We start from the raw sequence: 20,279 nt of genomic DNA, 5'->3' as shown, positions 1-20,279 counted from the left end.
AATTACTGCCATAAGGAGGGATGATATATTAGCAGGTTCCTCTAATGAGGCCATATGGGTGGAGCTTAAAAACAAAAAGGGGGCAAGCACTTTGATGGGAGTGTACTATAGGCCCCCAAACAGTCAGGGGGAGATAGAGGAACAGATATGTAGGCAAATCTCAGAAAATTGTGCAAATAATAGGGTAATAATAGTGGGGGATTTCAACTTCCCCAATATTAACTGGGATACTCAGAGTGTAAAAGGCTTAGAGGGTACAAAATTCTTAACGTGCATCCAGGAGAGCTTTTTGAGCCAGCATGTAGAAAGTCCTACAAGAGAGGGGGCGGAACTGGACCTAATTCTAGGGAATGTGGCCGGCCAAGTGGAAGAAGTGCTCGTAGGTGAGCACTTTGGTGACAGTGACCATAATTCGGTGAGATTTAAGGTGGTCATGGAAAAGGACAGGGAGGGGCCGGAAATAAAGGTTCTAAATTGGGGGAAGGCCGATTTTAAGGTCAAGGGTGGTTCCAAGAACTCCAGGGAACCTTGGATGTCAGGGGATATACGAGAATGGATTAGGCAAAAAAGGAGGGCTTTTGGCAGATACAAAAGGCTAAGGACGGAGGAAGCCCAAGAGGAGTACAAAAAGTGCAGGGGGATACTTAAAAAAGAAATTAGGAGATCAAGGAGGGGCCATGAAAAAACACTGGCGAGCAAAATAAAGGAAAATCCTAAGATGTTTTATAAGTATATTAAGGGTAAGAGGATGACTAGGGAAAAAATAGGGCCCATTAGGGACAAAAATGGCAATCTGTGTGTGGAGCCGGAAGATGTAGGAGGGGTTCTAAATGAATTTTTTGCATCTGTTTTCACTATGGAGAAGGACGATGTAGACATAGAAATACGGCAGGGGGACTGTGATATACTCGAACATATTAACATCGAGCGGGAGGAGGTATTGGCGGTTTTAGCAGGCCTAAAAATGGATAAATCCCCAGGCCCGGACGAAATGTATCCCAGGCTACTGTGTGAGGCAAAGGAGGAGATTGCGGGGGCTCTAACACATATATTCAGAACCTCTCTGGCCACAGGGGATGTGCCAGAGGACTGGAGAACCGCTAATGTAGTACCATTATTCAAGAAGGGGAGTAGGGAAAAACCGGGGAACTACAGGCCAGTGAGCCTAACATCAGTGGTAGGAAAATTATTGGAAAAAATTCTGAAGGACAAAATTAGTCTCCACTTGGAGAAGCAAGGATTAATCAGGGATAGTCAACATGGCTTTGTCAAGGGAAGATCATGTCTGACTAATTTGATTGAATTTTTTGAGGGGGTGACTAGGCGTGTGGATGAGGGTAACACAGTGGATGTGGTATACATGGATTTCAGTAAGGCCTTCGATAAAGTCCCGCACAGGAGACTGGTCAAGAAGGTACGAGCCCATGGAGTCCAGGGTGCCTTGGCACTTTGGATACAAAACTGGCTTAGTGGCAGAAGGCAGAGGGTGATGGTCGAAGGTTGTTTTTGTGACTGGAAGCCTGTGGCCAGTGGGGTACCACAGGGATCGGTGCTGGGTCCCTTGCTGTTTGTGGTCTACATTAACAACTTGGATATGAATGTAAAAGGTATGATCAGTAAGTTCGCTGATGATACAAAGATTGGTAGGGTGGTAAATAGCGAGGAGGATAGCCTCAGTCTGCAGGACCATATAGATGGGTTGGTCAGATGGGCGGAACAGTGGCAAATGGAATTTAACCCGGAAAAGTGCGAGGTGATGCACTTTGGAGGGACTAACAAGGCAAGGGAATACATAATGAATGGGAGGACCCTAGGCAAGACAGAGGGTCAGAGGGATCTTGGTGTGCAAGTTCACAGATCCCTGAAGGCGGCGGAACAGGTAGATAAGGTGGTAAAGAAGGCATATGGGATACTTGCCTTTATTAGCCGAGGCATAGAATATAAGAGCAAGGAGGTTATGATGGAGCTGTATAAAACACTGGTTAGGCCACAGCTGGAGTACTGTGTGCAGTTCTGGTCGCCACACTACAGGAAGGATGTGATCGCTTTGGAGAGGGTGCAGAGGAGATTCACCAGGATGTTACCAGGGCTGGAGTGCTTCAGCTATGAAGAGAGACTGGGAAGATTGGGTTTGTTTTCCTTGGAGCAGAGGAGGCTGAGGGGGGACATGATTGAGGTGTACAAAATTATGAGGGGCATAGATAGGATGGATACTAAGGAGCTTTTTCCCTTCGTTGAGGGTTCTATAACAAGGGGGCATAGATTCAAGGTAAAAGGCGGGAGGTTTAGAGGGGATTTGAGAAAGAACTTTTTCACCCAGAGGGTGGTTGGAGTCTGGAACTCACTGCCTGAAAGGGTTGTGGAGGCAGGAACCCTCACAACATTCAAGAAGCATTTGGATGAGCACTTGAAATGCCATAGCATACAAGGCTACGGACCAAATGCTGGAATATGGGATTAGATTAGACTGGGCTTGATGGCCGGCGCGGACACGATGGGCCGAAAGGCCTCTATCCGTGCTGTATAACTCTATGACTATGACTCTATTATACTCCATCTGCCACCTTCTTGCCCACTCACTTAACCTGTCTATATCCCTTTGCAGTCTGTGCCCTCCTCACAGCTTACTTTCCCACCTAGCTTTGTATCGTCAGCAAATTTGGATACATTGCACTCGATCCCTTCATCTAAGTCATTACTATAGATTGTAAATAGATCAGGACCAAGCACCGATCCTTGCGGTACCCCACTAGTTACAGCCTGCCAACCTGACAATGACCCGTTTACTCCTACAGTCTGTTTTCTGTCCGTTAACCAATCCTCTATCCATGCTAACATAATCGAATGCACTTTTGTCACTGCACTACAATTCCCAGAATGCCATTATGTCTCATCCCTTCTGAATCTTTACCATCCCATTTTGGAGCAGGGGAGGTGCAAAACAAACCAGTTAGCAGCAAAACAGGTCATTCATACAGCACGCCAGGATTTGCAGTCTGTAACCCCCACACACTCTCTCCTCCTGCCCCCCAGTCAGGGATTGAAAGAGGCCTGGGCACAAACTCAGGGAAACCATGATTAGGACTGGTGAATATTTAGGTCAGTATACACTGAGAAATATTTGTAACATAACACATTAAAAAATATGCATTCCTGGGGGGACAAAACCAGTACTTTTACCCATAAAGCTGGTTATCTAATTCGAGACATGTCCACCAGAGTAGCCTCACATAGGCCCAGGGCTTGTGTTGGAAATCTCTCCTGGACTTCGGGTATTGGTGTTTTCTACCTTCCCCTGGATAACTGTGAGTATGAGAGAGAGAGAGAGAGACGCATCATGGAAGGTTTAATTTTCAGTTTGCTCCTGTGGAACTACAATATCCAGAATGTACTGTGACAACTAGGCAACTGAGAGGAGTGAAAGGCAGTAAAAAAAAAATCAAAATTAAAATAATTTAATTTTTTCAGTGTTTTATACAGTTTAGGTCATTAAATAAAAATTCTGAGCTTGTGGTGTTGTTTATGAAAAACAACAATCATTCCAAAGTCGAGGGGGGCTTTGACGATGACTTTGCAACCAGAAATCAGTCCGATTTGGACCACCTGTCCCAGGTGCTGATCGCTGGAGACTCCAGCATGTGTCATCGAATCTTACAGCACAGAAGGAGGCCACTCAGCCCATCAGGCCTGTGTTGGACGTAGTGCTGTGCCCCAATCATGAACCTGTGTCGGCAATACCTACAAATCTACTAAGGGGGAGGACAAAAATATTTTTTTTAAATTATGTAACTGACAAAAAGAAGAAAGGTTTTGGGAGGGATAGCAGAGGGAAGAATAAAGAAATAAAGTACTTCCATCTTAAGCACATACTGTACATCCATAGTGGAAACTGGAATTTAAAAAAATAACAACTTGCAGTTAGATAGCACCTTTAACGTAGTAAAATGTCTGAAGACACGTCACAATGTTATCAAACAAAAACTGACAATAATGTATAATGTAGAGGTTTTACAGAGAGAATAAGAAACAGATGTACTTGTGTGTAAAGTGGTAAATAATTATTGTGAATAATATTTAAAATTTGTTCAGCATCAGTTACGACCTGTAATATTTGGATGTCTGTTTGTGTAAAATGGATTGTTTCAGTAAAGTTGCTGTATTGCAGTGATGGATTAATATCAGTTACATTTAGCCAGCAGCAAGAACATGGTCCATAATCGGAAACTGTACTGCCATTACTGCACCTTGAGTATACTTAACAAACCACATCTTAAAGAAGTGAAATACATTTATAACCACAGGCAGCTGGAATTAAACACCTCAGCCCCATTCTGTAACAAGTAGCAAATTAATGAGATGATCTGGAAATCTTACTGCCCCTACTTCCCTTTGTCAGATAGATTGTATCCTTTCTAATTTCTGTTTGAAGGTTGCTTAACCATTACATCTGTTGTTTAATCTTGTGACTATTAGGTAACAACAAAGTTTAGTCGGATCCCATTAATCACTAATTGCTTTCAAAAATTAACTATTTTAAGAGAACATGAATAGGCTTGGATTATAATAATTAATATTTAGCTACCTATAGATGATGCTTTTTAATTATGTTACATATCAAATATTACTGTTAGGAGGTAGGAGGTGAAATTCCTCTTCTAATGAAAACTGGGAGACTATCCATTTTCTCTTGTCATTAATAACCCATGAATTTTCAAACATAGCTGTGCATTCCTGTGATTCCACAGCCAGGTCCTTCCTGATGGAGATAAACAGAGGATTTCACCCTCTATGAGTTAGTTACTGATCTGTCAGCTAGCGTAGAAAGCAAGAACACATATGTAGCAACTTTAAAAATCTACCCTGAATTTCAAGGAGGGTGTTACCAGCTTTATTCCAATTGTTGTTATGAAAATAATCAACAACTTTGTTAACAAACTCCCCGTATTCTCAGTTTGTGGAAGTTGTCCATATCCTGAGTGTGTTACATCTCCCGGAACCTGCCTTGCTGTTGAAGTTTGTATTTCCTGGAACAAACTTGCACTTATATCGTGTCCTTCATATCTTCAGGACGTCCCAAAGTGCTTCACAGCCCAATGAATTGCTTTTGTAGGTAAACCAATTTGCACACAGCATGGGCCCATAAAGAGCAAAGAGGTAAATGACCAGTTGAGCTGAATTTAGAGGTTTTGACTCAGGGGTAAATGTTGGCCCGGACAGCAGGAGAACTCCTCTGTGGAGAATGCACTGGAATCTTTCATATCTACCCAAACATGGGGACTGTGCCTCAGTTTAACAGCATTGAAGGACCAGCCTTCTTCGACTGCATCTCCCAAACTTCTACCACCTAGAAGGATAAGGACAGCAGGCGCATGGGAGCAACACCACCTGTACGTTCCCCTCCAAGTCACACACCATCCCGACTTGGAAATATATCGCCATTCCTTCATCGTCGCTGGGTCAAAATCCTGGAACTCCCTTCCTAACAGCACTGTGGGAGAACCTTCACCACATGGACTGCAGCGGTTCAAGAAGGCGGCTCACCACCACCTACGGGATGGGCAATAAATGCCGGCCTCGCCAGTGACACCCACATCCCATGAACAAATAAAAAAAAAAAGATTTTGTGCTCACATCTCTGGAGTTGGCCTTGAACCCATGACCTTCTAACTCAGAGGGGAGAGTGCTACCATTGGGCTAAGCATTGGTACTTAGTCTACAACAAGAATAATGTCCAGCGTGAGGAAAACACAACCCACTTAATCTGACCAGATCCACCCAGGTACCTGCTTGTACTGCCTCACATTACTTCCTCATTTTCTGTTGGGTGTTCATATCTTCTGATCCTGCTGCTAATTTAACGGTATCACATCAAAGTGTCCACTATGACCAGACCAGGCTAGAACTACAATAACAGAAAGAGTGATTTATACTAAAAGATATGACTTTGATTATAATGGGCTGCGATATTGTTGGATTCTTAGAAAATAAATCAACAAGGCAAATAAAATGCTGATCTATACACCTAAAACAATGGAGTAACAAGAGGAGTTACACCAGGACCCGTTCACCAATCATCCCCTGTGCTCGCTGACCTACATCGGCTCCTGGCTCCCCAACACCTCGATTTTAAAATGATTGTCCTTGTGTTCAAATCCCTCCATGGCCTCGCCCCTCCCTCCCTGTGTAACCTCCTCCAGTCCTCAGAGATCTCTGCGCTCCGATTTCCTTTACTCCAACATTTACGGCCGTGCCTTCAGCTGCCGAGGCCCTAAGCTCTGGAATTCCCTCCCTAAACCTCTCCGCCTCTCTACCTCTCTCTCTCCTCCTTTAAGACACCCCTTAAAACCTACTTCTTTGACCAAGCTTTTGGTCACCTGTCCTAATGTCTCCTTCTTTGGCTCGGTGTCAAATTTTGGCTGATTAGACTCCTGCGAATTGTATAATGCTCTCGTCAGTTCACACCTCGAGCACAATGCACATTTCTGGTCACAGTCGTGAGTTTCCTTGCATAGCTCTGTGCCATATCCACATCCTGTTGTGGGAGCCGTCCCAGAATGTAATGATGTCCAGCACTATGGTCCTTGGCTCTTCACCTCACTTTCTAAAAACAAAAACACGGTATAATCATGGCTGTTTTAATATCTTCACATCTGGAGTACAGTGTGAAATAGTGGAAGGATTCACAGGCTGACAGGCCGTGACATGAAAGTTCCTTCCAGTGTCATAGCCACCTTTATACCAGCGAATGGGGGGCGGGGGGTTAGTCCTATACGATGGGAGGGTTTTATGGGCTCCTATAAACCATATGATGAGGGGGGGGCCACCCAGACACGAGAATTCCGCTGGATGTCAACCCAGAATTCAGAGCCGGAGCTCCGGCCTCCCCTCGCCGGGACCGTCTGGAGCTCCCGTCTCCCCTCGCCGGGACCGTCTGGAGCTCCGGCCTCCCCTCGCCGGGACCGTCTGGAGCTCGGGCCTCCCCTCGCCGGGACTGTCTGGAGCTCCCGTCTCCCCTCGCCGGGACCGTCTGGAGCTCCGGCCTCCCCTCGCTGGGACCGTCTGGAGCTCCGGCCTCCCCTCGCCGGGACCGTCTGGAGCTCGGGCCTCCCCTCGCCGGGACCGTCTGGAGTGGGGTTTGAACCCTGCACCTTCTGATTGAGAGGCAGGAATGTTACTGAGCCAAAGGTTCATTCATTAATCCTGGTAATATCAGGTTTTCAAACACACTGTTAAACAGCAACAATTTGCATTTATATAGCGCCTTTAATGTAGTAAAACGTCCCAAGGCACTTCACAGGAGCGATTATCAAACAAAACTCGATACCGAGCCACATAAGGAGATATTAGGACAAGTGACCAAAAGCTTGGTCAAAGAGGTAGGTTTTGAAGAGCGCCCTAAAGGAGGAGAGGGGCGGAGAGGTTTAGGGAGGGAATTTCAGAGTTTAAAGCAAAAAATGTCTTACCACAACTGTGTGAAATCTCGAACGCTCATTTCAGATTCTTCACTGGAAAAAGATAAATGGCCTTTTGCAAATTCTATTCTGTCAAGAATATTTATACAGTGAAAGTCGCAGGACAAAGAGCATTGGATTCAAAACTACAACTTGCATTTATATATCACTTCTTAACCTAGAAAATGTTATGGGGAGGTGGGGGGGGGGGAGGAAAGAAGAGGGAAAAGATCTGAGTTAGCAATGCCAAGCCACGGTCAAGTGTTAGACGTAACCTAAAGTTTTGCTGACAAGAGGGGCTCTGAGAAGATCTTGTAAGGTGCAGAGAGAGGGGGAGAGGCAGAGGGAATTTCAGAAAGTACGGCCACAGTGGCTGAAGGTTCTGCCATCAAATGTGGCACAAAGGGAGCAGGTGAACATAAGGCCAGAGTTGGAGGACTGAAGGGTATGGGATGGGATACAGAACTCGAGAAGGATGCAGAGATAAGGTGGGGTGAGGCAGTGGAGGGATCTGAAGAGAAGGATGAGGATTTTAAATTCAATGCATTGGGGGACTGGGTGCCAATGTCGGACAGCGAGGGCAGGAATGATGGGTGAGTGGGACAGTGCAGGACAGGATATGGAAGAGAGAGTTTTGAACAATTTTCTTAAGATGGGAAGGCAGCAAGGACATTGGAGAAATCAAGTGTAGAGATGTGGAAAGCATGGCATTGGGTATCAGCAGCAGGGGAGGTAAGTGAGGGAGCAAAGGAAGGCAATGCTGCAGAGGTGGGAGTAAGAGCTCCTGGCCATGGACAGAATGTGGACATTGAAGCTCAGCTCTGGGTCAAAAGGACACCAAGGTTTCTCAGTCTGATAATAGGGTCAGGGGACAAGTTGGTGTTTTTGGTGGGGGAATGATAGCTTCAGTCTTCCATCTGTTCAATTGAGGACCACAAGGTTAAAGGAAGTGGTGGGGAGCAGTGGTAGCACACGTATAAAGAAAGAACTAACCTGCATTTATGTAGCAACTTTCACAATCTCAGAACGTCCCAAAACGCTTTACAGCCAATTAAGTACTTTTTGAAGTGTAGCCACTGTTGTAATGTAGGGAAACGTGGCAGCCAATTTGTGCACAGCAAGATCCCACAAACAGCAACAAGATAATGACTAGATAATCTGTTTTTAGTGGTGTTGGTTGAAGGATAAATATTGGCCAGGGCACTGGGGAGAACATCCACCTGAGGGCCGACTGGGCATCGGTTTAATGTCTCATCCGAAAGACGGCACCTCCGACAGTGCAGCACTTCCCTCAGTAGTGCATGGGAGTGTCAGCCTGGATTATGTGCTCAAGTCTCTGGAGTGAGGCTTGAACCCACAACCTTCTGCCTCCGAGGCGAGAGTTATACCCACTGAGCCACAGCTCATACCTAATGTGGAAACTAACCCCGTGCCAAGGTGCAGTACATAGTTGAGGAAGAGGAGGAGGCCACGGTTAACTCCTTGGGGACTCCAGAGGTGAGGTATGGGGGCAGGAAAAGAAGCCACCGCTGGAGGTAAGCTGGATACCTTTCCCCAGGTAGAGGTAGAACCAGGCAAGTGCAATCCCGCAGATGTGGATCAGAGGAGAGGCGATGGAGGAAGTTGGTGCAGGCAACCGTACGGAACATTGTGGAGGTCAAGGAGGTATAAAGCACATAGTCACGGTTAGAAGAGCTCAGTTGTGGTGGGAGTGGACAAAAGCTCAATTAAAGGGATTCCCATTGGGAAATGACACATTCCTGTCGTACAAAGTATGTCTTTGTATAAATGTACGACTCCATCTGCAGGCTGGAGGAGTTTGTGGACACAAAAGCAAATAGAATTAAATTATTAAGGCTAACCATAAGTGCCATAAACTGAGTTTGCAAACCAGTAGTATTGGTATACAACTAATGGGCTAGGTTTAGTACCTTTTAAATTACTACAGCCGTAGGATTTCATGATGTGGTACAACCACGTCCATATTAAATGTCCTCATTTGAAGCGGTGGCTTTTAATATATATTTATTAGGTTTACATACACACAACACAGCCGTTGCATACTTAGCAATCAGACAGGTGGTCTTGTACAAGTGTAGGTGATTTACACTGCGTTCCCATTGACCCGTAGGTTGTAGTGGACAAAGACTTCAAAAGAGCAGAGATGGACACACACCAAGGTTATGCACAAAGATCTGACTCAGTACATGGTGACAGCGCGAACTAGAAGTTTGAGACCACGGACTGAACTTAGATGAAACAGTGAGAATCAGCATTCAGCACAAAACCTGTGGGAGGGCAGAGTTCATAAGAGCACTTGACGCTCAAGGATTCTTTGTAGCTTCCACTGGTTGCCCATCTTCAGTGCTAAATCAGGTATTTCAGTTATAGAGAAAGATTATCTAATCATGGGCTATGCTGAACTGTCAGCGTCGTATAACAATCACAAAACAAGCAGCATCCAAAGCTTCCCATCTTCCTACAATTGCCTGTTGAGTTTCTGGGCCTGCTGTTCCTGGTCTTCGAAGACAAACTTGCTATCTTGCAGCTGACTTATGACCTCTTTGGCCGTATTTAGCTCCAGAGAGAGTCGAACGTATTTTTCCGCTAGATCTTTGTTCTCTTGCCGCAGTTCCTGAACCACTTGTTGGAGTTCCTGCGTTTGCTTGGTGCAGTGAACTTTCAGCTGTTCCAATTCAAACAACATAATCTCCATGTTCTTCACCAATATTTCCAATTTCTCCTTGGGCATAACGGCAGATTTCCAAACAATTCCAACAACAACAAAAGAAATAAGAAGGTCCCAGGGCTGCTGGAAGTTAATGGATCTGGTAATACCTCCAACTGACATCGTTCTTTATAAACCAATCAAGCAAAATCAATCTTCTTTTCTGTTTAATCAGCTTACGGTATTCAAAGTGGAAGTCTATGCTTGAACAAATTGCACATGACACCTGAGCTACAGGTTGTAGAAAGGATGGTGTACACTGCACAATCCTTAAAGATACAAGTGACCATCATTGTAAGTTTGTATACACCTGCTGATTTAGATTCAAACACAAACTTTCTCCCATCAAATTGCACTAACTGTGCCACCGAGGCCTGGAATTGTCCCAGTGCCTCTCGTACTAAAACTCTGCTTCAGGTTATTTAGTATCAATTTTAAAATGGCACCCTCTAATTTTAAACAAAGGGGTTATTTCAATAGCATCCTCCATACCTTATTGCTCTGGTTCCTCTTTTCATGGCCTTTGTTATGGTGCAATATCCCTATTAACTCAAGATTACCCTTTCTAAAATTGTAATTTATGTTCAGTTAAAACACATGCATAATGTGTGAGATTTTAACACTAGTTTCTCCCCTTCAATGTTGTTGACACAGACTTCAGATCAGCTGTGTGGGGAGATAAGGCTTTAATCCTCTTTAAAGGAAAATCACACATGACCTTGGCTGACTTGTTACATGCAAGGTGCGATGAAATGTGAAGGGATAAAGGCAGGGGTGGGACTGGCTGCCCTGAAAGGGTGCTGGATTCTCATGGAAATGGGGCAGGTACTGCTAAGTCAGAGTTTTGGAACCATTCACAGGAGTATCAATCATAAAATGACACAGCATCGTGCTTGTGCTGGCTCTTTGAAAGAGCTATCCAATTAGTCCCATTCCCCTGCCCTTTCCCATAGCCCTGCAAATTTTTCCCCTTCCAGTATTTATCCAATTCCCTTTTGAAAGTTATTATTGTATCTGCTTTCATCGCCCTTTCAGGGAGCACATTCCAGATCATCATAACTCGCTGCATTAAAAAAAAACATCTCATCTAGCTGCTGGTTCTTTTGCCAATCACCTTAAATCAGTTACCGACCCTTCTACCACTGGAAACAGTTTCTCCTTATTTACTCTATCAAAACCCTCATGATTTTGAACACCTCTATCAAGTCTCCCCTTAACCTTCTCTGCTCCAAGGAGAACAATCCAGACTTCTCCAGTCTCTCCACATAACTGAAGTTCCTCATCCCTGGCACCATTGCAGTAAATCTCCTCTACACCCTCTCTACAGCCTTGACATCCTTCCTAAAGTGTGGTGCCCAGAACTGAACACAATAATCCAGCTGGGGCCTAACCAGTGATTTATAAAGATTTAGCATAACTTATTTGCTTTTGTACTCTATGCCTCTGTTTATAAAGCCAAAGCTATAATATGCTTTTCTTTTTAAACAGCTTTCTCATCTTGTCCTGCCACCTTCAAAGATTTGTGTACATACACCCCCAGGTCTCTCTGCTCCTGCACCCCCTTTAAAATTGTATCATTTAGTTTATATTGCCTCTCCTTATTCGACCTACCAAAATGCATCACTTCACACCTCTCTGCGTTAAGTTTCATCTGCCATGTGTCTGCCCATTTCACCATTCTGTCCATGTCCTCCTGAAGTCTGTTACTATCCTCCACATTGTTTACTACATTTCAGAGTTTCGTGTCATCTGCAAACTTTTAAAATTATACCCAAGGCCAGGTCACATATCAAAAAGAGCAGTGGTCCTAATACTGGGGGAACACCACTGTATACTTCCCTCCAGTCTGAAAAACCATTCACCACTACTCTCTGCTTTCTGTCCCCTAGCTAATTTCATATCCATACTGCCACTGCCCCTTTAATCCCCAGGTACTGGGGGGGGGGGGGGGGGTGGGAAGTCTCCCACAAGGCCAGTCCAGCCCAGCCCATGATAAAGAGAACAGAACTAGAAGACAATCCAAAATATTGTTTAAAAATTATTTTATTTAATCACTACCAACTTTCTTGCCACCCACAACCAAGTTGTTTTTTCTAAATCCACTGTATTCCTCATTTGGATGGTGAAACCAATTATTTACAGATATTGTCGGAGCCCCTCAGACTGAACTTGTGAAACCCATCCTCTCGATCACTGTGTGACTGGGATTCCAATCGGATCCCTGGTCTAATGCCCTAGTGACATAGCTGATCTGTGCACCAATAACTGGCTAGTCACTAAAATATGGGTCTTTATAAACTGTAGTTACTATCAGCTGTAAATTCTTCCAAGTCACAAAGGAGGACAGGGGAAAATCTGGTTTCTTAGAACAGGCATATTAAGGAGTCTGTATAAAGCATAGTCTTGCAACCTGAGCTTTGTATATTAATAACCCAACAATCATGTGCGAATGAGTGGGGTGCGTTCCCGGCAGTGTCTGCCACGAACCCAATATGATAGGTGCTTTGTACAGGTACACAACACCCCATTAAAAATTGGAATTTAACAATTAGGTTCTAGGCAGCATTTAACAGTTCAAGTGCTGTATATCCTCCACACACACTTATTTCTTGCTTTTCCCACAGGAAACATTTGTCGTGGGCCATCTCTACTTCTCTCGGGACAGTTTACACTGCAAACTAAACCGCTTTGCACTATTGCAGAAGATGCACTCTGTAGGGGTTAAAGAACTGGAAATAATTCAGACCAGCCACAGGTATTACCAAGGGAAAGATGCAAGGAGAGTCCAATCCCTGGTAAAGTTCTTCCATTCTCTCTGTCCCACTGAACGTGGAGCAGGAACTGGAAAAATATATCTTTAAAGCAGCACAACACAGTTGGACTAAGCATGAATTTTCAGCAGAAGGAATAATGATGCAGAAAAAGAAACAAAATAGTTTGGAATGATCGTAAACATCATAAACAGAGGAAGACAATCTGAAGCTCGAGCTTGAAACAGAGCATGATTTGACAGGATGTGCTGCAGGATTCCCTGTCGGGGAGCTCGTCTTGGCCTAGGGGCTGGTGGTGAGGGTTTGCGTATAATGGCTGCCAGTGTAGTGAGGTCAGCAGGCCCCAAAATAATTCTACAAGATTCCCCCCACCTGCTTCAGGCTATGCAGTCTGTTATCTTGTGATCGGCTGAATAGATCGCACCTACCCCACGGATTTCAAAAAGGCTCATCCCATCTTGGCAATCTTAAACGCAGAAACACACTGCTGTTCCCACTGTCCACTGTTTAGGGCCTATGTACAATTATGTCATTATCATTTGCATGCACCTCCCATATTTGGGCAGACTGATCATAGAAACAGGAGGAGGCCATTCAGCCCCTCGAGTCGGTTCCACCATTCAATCAGATCGTGGCTGATCTGTACCATAACCCCTTTGCTTCATAATCTCGATACCCTTACCTAACAAAAAAATCTATCACTGTCTTGAAAGCTCCAATTGGCCCCCTGCCTCCACAGGGAGTCGCAATGTAACTGCTAAGTTGCTGAAGGCAGAACACTACACACAATAACTTGAAGGGGGAGGAGGAGCAGTTACAGGAACAGGAGGAGGCCATTCAGCCCCTCAAGCCTGTTCCACCATTCAATTAGATCATGGCTGATCTGTATTTCAACTCCATTTGATCTATATCCCTTGATCCCACTACCCAATACAAATCTGTTCACCTCAGCCTTAAACTCCGACTGACCCCCAATATTTTGAGGGAGAGTGTTCCAGATTTTTGTGTGAAAAGGTGCTTCCTGATTTCACTCCTAAATGGCCCAGCTCTAAATTTTAAGGTTATTCTTTTATTGTTCTGGATTCCCCCACCAGAGGAAATAGTTTCTCCATATCTACCCTATCAAATCCCTTTAACATTTTAAACACCTGGATTAGATTCTGTGTCTCCCTCACTTCCTGCGGAAAATGCCACGAGCGAGGGGGCAGCTGGCTGACTGTCTCTCTGAGAATGTCTGGCTGATTCCCAATCCTCCTAATTAGACAACAGGAATTATTAGCCTTGATTGATAGAAGGAAGGAAGCCAGAAGCAAAACTCCAGTGTACCACTAACTTCTAATTGCTACCACTCGGGCACCAGAGAGAAGAAAGTCTGATTGGTTTCCATTAAGAACCCAAGCATTTTAAAAAGAGGTTCGATACATTTGTGCACAGGGTCTGATCTGTATCAAACTTTAAAACTAAAATACATTGGCACAAAAAGCAAAATATCACAGATGCTGGAAATCTGAAATAAAAACAAAGTGCTGGACACACACGGGAGGTCCAGTCATTGCCCTGGGCCCTTAACCCTACGTTCCTCTCTCCACAAATATTAACTGACCCGCTGTCTGTTTCCAGCATTTCCTGTTTTTATTTTGAAAAGTACATTGGTGTTAGTTTAACCACTCATTTGGAAAAAAAATAGTTCAATTCAGGGTGAAGTAAAGTTTACGGTATGTCTATTCAAGACATGTGTTTACTTAAAGGGGGCCACCACAAGCATGGAAATCCTTTTTGAAAGTACAAAAATTTTTGCGTAGTAATAAATTAGCAAAGTGAAGGAACATTCTGGAAAATGAATGGAGACACAGTTTGCTTTCATTGTATTGTAACACTATTTACAGAAACAGTGCTGACCTTTCACCCCCCCCACCCCCCATTTTCTGCTTTGACTGTTACACTTCAGTAGGAATGTATTTAGATGTTAAAATGGCAACCAGTTCCCCAGAGGCAGGAGGCTGACTTTCTTCAGGCCGTCGCCGCGGAATGTCTCACTGGCGTAACCGGATTAGAAACAGGACGAATTGAGCAGGTAATTATAATCCACACAAGTCCCACACTGCTTTATTGTTCTCTACTTCTGATATGATTATACCGATTACAAAAAGTCCCTTTTCCAGTTCTCAGCATGACTACCATTACAGTACATCTTTGAAACACTTTTACAAAAAAAGGAGGTACTATATATAAAACTGATGTAAAGCAAGCTGGTCCATGAATGGACGGACCAGGTTATCTGTAGCAAAGTAGAAAACTAGCCCAAAGGTAATTGAGATTGGAAGTGCTGGTAGCGCCTTCTTAAAGATGGCAAGCAGCAGGAGGGTAAGGCACAAACCCTGGAACACAAAGAGGAGGCAAATTATTAATCTGGGTTATTCCCTCCCAAATAGAAACAGCAATTGCACAAAGTTCTGGAGCACCCACCATTATAACAGATAAAATAAGGTGCTCACACCCATCCTGGGTATTTTCTACAGTCAGACCCAGAACCAGGTTACCTACTCACTGAGTTCAAAACATTGAAGGAAATTAGGGATACAAGATGAAAAAGGTTAGAAACTGAGAATTATAGGAACAGGAGGAGGTCATTCAGCCCCTCGAGCCTGTTTCTCCTAAGAAAGGGGCGGCGAGGAGGATGGGGGGAGGGGCCAGGGAGCGGGGGAGGGTGGCGAGGGAGAGGGGTCAGGGAGCGGGGGAGGGTGGCGAGGGAGAGGGGCCAGGGAGCGGGGGAGGGTGGCGAGGGAGAGGGGCCAGGGAGCGGGGGAGGGCGGCGAGGGAGAGGGGCCAGGGAGCGGGGGAGGGCGGCGAGGGAGAGGGGCCAGGGAGCGGGGGAGGGCGGCGAGGGAGAGGGGCCAGGGAGCGGGGGAGGGCGGCGGCGAGGGAGAGGGTCCAGGGAGCGGGGGAGGGCGGCGGCGAGGGAGAGGGTCCAGGGAGCGGGGGAGGGCGGCGGCGAGGGAGAGGGTCCAGGGAGCGGGGGAGGGCGGCGGCGAGGGAGAGGGTCCAGGGAGCGGGGGAGGGCAGCGAGGGAGAGGGGCCAGGGAGCGGGGGAGGGCGGCGAGGGAGAGGGGCCAGGGAGCGGGGGAGGGCGGCGAGGGAGAGGGGCCAGGGAGCGGGGGAGGGCGGCGAGGGAGAGGGGCCAGGGAGCGGGGGAGGGCGGCGAGGGAGAGGGGCCAGGGAGCGGGGGAGGGCGGCGAGGGAGAGGGGCCAGGGAGCGGGGGAGGGCGGCGAGGGAGAGGGGCCAGGGAGCGGGGGAGGGCGGCGGCGAGGGAGAGGGGCCCGGGAGCGGGGGAGGGCGGCGAGGGAGAGGGGCCCGGGAGCGGGGGAGGGCGGCGAGGGAGAGGGGCCCGGGAGCGGGGGAGGGCGGCGAGGGAGAGGGGCCAGGGAGCGGGGGAGGGCGGCGAGGGAGAGGGGCCAGGGAGCGGGGGAGGGCGGCGAGGGAGAGGGGCCAGGGATCGGGGGAGGGCGGCGAGGGAGAGGGGCCAGGGAGCGGGGGAGGGCGGCGAGGGAGAGGGGCCAGGGAGCGGGGGAGGGCGGCGAGGGAGAGGGGCCAGGGAGCGGGGGAGGGCGGCGGCGAGGGAGAGGGGCCCGGGAGCGGGGGAGGGCGGCGAGGGAGAGGGGCCCGGGAGCGGGGGAGGGCGGCGAGGGAGAGGGGCCCGGGAGCGGGGGAGGGCGGCGAGGGAGAGGGGCCAGGGAGCGGGGGAGGGCGGCGAGGGAGAGGGGCCAGGGAGCGGGGGAGGGCGGCGAGGGAGAGGGGCCAGGGATCGGGGGAGGGCGGCGAGGGAGAGGGGCCAGGGAGCGGGGGAGGGCGGCGAGGGAGAGGGGCCAGGGAGCGGGGGAGGGCGGCGAGGGAGAGGGGCCAGGGAGCGGGGGAGGGCGGCGAGGGAGAGGGGCCAGGGAGCGGGGGAGGGCGGCGAGGGAGAGGGGCAGGCATCAATTAATCAGAATATCCACTCTGGTGACATTTACTGGAAAGCGCATCAGGGAAGGGCAGATCCAGATTCAGCCGAGATACCCTCCAAGGTCAAACTGCTGACCGACATTGAATAATTTCAACATGAATGGACTCTCAGTCAGGGTACCAGAGGTTTGTATCCCAGCAAGGGTCAGTGCCTTTAGTGTCCTAAAATGTTATATAGTTTACATTTCACAATTTGATGATTCTTCAGTAATTTTAAATTCATAGCAACATAACGCGTTGTGTATAACTTCCAGCCTGTTCTGGGGAGTCACAATCAATCAATCAAATCAATCCACTCACAATCAATCAATCAAATCAATCCACTCACAATCAATCAAGCAAATCAATCCACTCACAATCAATCAAGCAAATCAATCCACTCACAATCAATCAAGCAAATCAATCCACTCACAATCAATCAAGCAAATCAATCCACTCACAATCAATCAAGCAAATCAATCCACTCACAATCAAGCCAATCAATCCACTCACATTCAATCAATCAATCCACTCACATTCAATCAATCAATCCACTCACATTCAATCAATCAATCCACTCACATTCAATCAATCAATCCACTCACATTCAATCAATCAATCCACTCACATTCAATCAATCAATCCACTCACATTCAATCAATCAATCCACTCACATTCAATCAATCAATCCACTCACATTCAATCAATCAATCCACTCACATTCAATCAATCAATCCACTCACATTCAATCAATCAATCCACTCACATTCAATCAATCAATCCACTCACATTCAATCAATCAATCCACTCACATTCAATCAATCAATCCACTCACATTCAATCAATCAATCCACTCACATTCAATCAATCAATCCACTCACATTCAATCAATCAATCCACTCACATTCAATCAATCAATCCACTCACATTCAATCAATCAATCCACTCACATTCAATCAATCAATCCACTCACATTCAATCAATCAATCCACTCACATTCAATCAATCAATCCACTCACATTCAATCAATCAATCCACTCACATTCAATCAATCAATCCACTCACATTCAATCAATCAATCCACTCACATTCAATCAATCAATCCACTCACATTCAATCAATCAATCCACTCACATTCAATCAATCCACTCACAATCAATCAATATACTCTCAATCAATCAATATATTCACAATCAATCAATATACTCACAATCAATATAGCTACGAAGCAGGCCAGAGTTGTATTCCAGTCTCCACTTGCTGCCGCTGATGCTTTACCAACAAGAACACTGTAGAATATGAAGTCGCCTAAACCAAGTTTCACACCCCCTAAAATAATGGCAGAACAAAATCTGATGAATGAAACAGTGACTCCAACTTAAAGGGGCAGTGGAGAAAGGGGAGAGATGAGGGGTAAAAGGGGAAAACAATGGACGAGAACTTCCGTTCACATTAAGAGCATAGCAGATGAGCAATAATTGCTGACATGCAATACTCCTGAACAAATGTTTTCTTCAAAAATACTAAAAAAAAACTTCCAGCTATGTGCACTTTATAAACAGAAGACCTGATCAGTCTTGCTCAGTATTGTATGAATGCTGGCACTGAATGTGAATTAGTGAATTACATAGTATTTACAGCACAGAAAAAGGCCATTCGGCCCAACTCCCACCCTACTTCACCTAACATACATTTACACTATTTGCCTCAACTACTCCTTGTGGTAGTGAGTACCACATTCTAAACACTCTTTGGATAAAGAAGTTTCTCCTGAATTCCCTATTGGATTTATTAGTGACTATCTTATATTTATGACCTCTAGTTTTGGACTCCCTGACAAGTGGAAACATTTTCTCTACATCTACCCTATCAAACCCTTTCATAATCTTAAAGACCTCGATCAGGTCACATCTCAGTCTTTTTTCTAGAGAATAGAGCCCCAGCCTGTCCAATCTTTCCTGATAGAACTGAGAGGTTATACCTGTTATCATCCTAGTAAATTTTTTTTTGCACCTTTTAACCACTTTTTCATGGTTCCTATTTCTTTACCTATGGGACGTTTTTCGACGTTAAAGGGTGCTATTGTAAAGGTGTGGTGTGTCGTCACTGTATAGTCTCTCAAACCATTCATCAATAGGGACAGTGAAACTTTGCGCTAAACATTGTTGAATCTCATCTGAAATGGGAAAGCCCAGTTGCCGTACAACACGTCTCCCGGTGAAGATGTGGTCCTGGACCTTGGTACGAGTGCTCAGCTTTGCAAAGTGGGCCATTTTTGGATTATGTGAACAGGAGGAGGCCATTCAGCTCCTCGAGCCTGTTCCGCCATTCAATTAGATCAGGGCTGATCTATATCTTAAATCTATCTACCAGTTTTAGTTCGATAACCCTTAATATTCTTACCTAACAGAAAATCTATCAACCTCAGTTTTGAAATTTTCAATTGACCCCCAGCCTCAACAGCTTTTTTTTTGGGGGGGGGGGGGGGGGGGGAAGAAAGAGTTCCAGATTTCCACTACCTTTTGTAAAGATGTGCTTCCTGATTTCACCCCTGAATGGCCTGGCTCTAATTTTAAGGTTTTGATCCCTAAACACCACTAGTAACTAAAACATTTCTAAACTGGCCCAATAGTTCAATAACCTTATCCAGTGAATATCAGCCATACTAGAAAGGTCCCAGCTTCAATACAGAGTCTAAACTCTGATCATCTCGTTTTCCATTCACATTGTATTTTGTACATGCAGTTAAGTGTCAGTTGTGGCACTCAGGCTTCTGAGTCAGAAGATCAACTCGAGACTTGAGCATGTAATCTAGGCTGCACTGTCGGAGGTACTGTTTTTCGGATGAGACGTTAAACTGAGGCCCCCGTCTACCCTCTCAGGTGCATGTAAAAGATGCCATGGCACCATTTGAAGAGCAGGGGGTGCACTCTGGTGACCTGGTCAATATTATCCCTCAACCAACATCAAAAAACAGATTATCTGGTAATTTTCACATTGATGTGCGGGATCTTGCTGTGCGCAAATTGGCTGGCCGTTTCCTACATTACAACAGTAACTACACTTCAAAAGTACTTCATTGGCTGTAAAGCGCTTTGCGATGTCCTGAGGTCACGAAATGTTGCTATATAAATACAAGTTCTATCTTTCCATATGAAAGCATATAAGGAGGAAAGGCAATTCAACAACTTGCATTTATATAGCACCTTTAACGTCCCGAGGCACTTCACAGGAGCATTATCAAACAAAATTTGACACCGAGTCACATAAGGAGTTATTAGCCCAGAATTTGCTGTAACCGGTCAATGAGCAGCGGCCGCCATTAGTTAGACCTGTGCCCACTTAATTTC

The 20,279-nt window shown here is 46.0% G+C and overlaps 1 protein-coding gene across 1 annotated transcript in view; it reads right to left on the bottom strand.

Annotated features, from left to right (window-relative positions):
- Nucleotides 1–9,459: 9,459 nt before the first annotated feature.
- Nucleotides 9,460–20,279, bottom strand: part of psen1 (presenilin 1) — a 61,878-nt gene continuing 51,058 nt past the window's right edge. Inside the window, exons 10-11 of the mRNA XM_067991140.1 lie at nt 18,140–18,258; nt 9,460–15,328 (exon numbers count right to left, since the gene is read on the bottom strand). Coding sequence (XP_067847241.1) covers nt 15,173–15,328; nt 18,140–18,258 — 275 coding nt within the window. The 3' untranslated portion in view covers nt 9,460–15,172. The remainder of the gene's footprint in view (nt 15,329–18,139; nt 18,259–20,279) is intronic.

This window comes from Heptranchias perlo, chromosome 10 (assembly GCF_035084215.1).
Source record: "Heptranchias perlo isolate sHepPer1 chromosome 10, sHepPer1.hap1, whole genome shotgun sequence".
NCBI lineage: Eukaryota > Metazoa > Chordata > Chondrichthyes > Hexanchiformes > Hexanchidae > Heptranchias > Heptranchias perlo.
The sequence above is the reverse complement of the archived record's forward strand: the minus strand, read 5'-3'. Positions and strand labels throughout refer to the sequence as shown.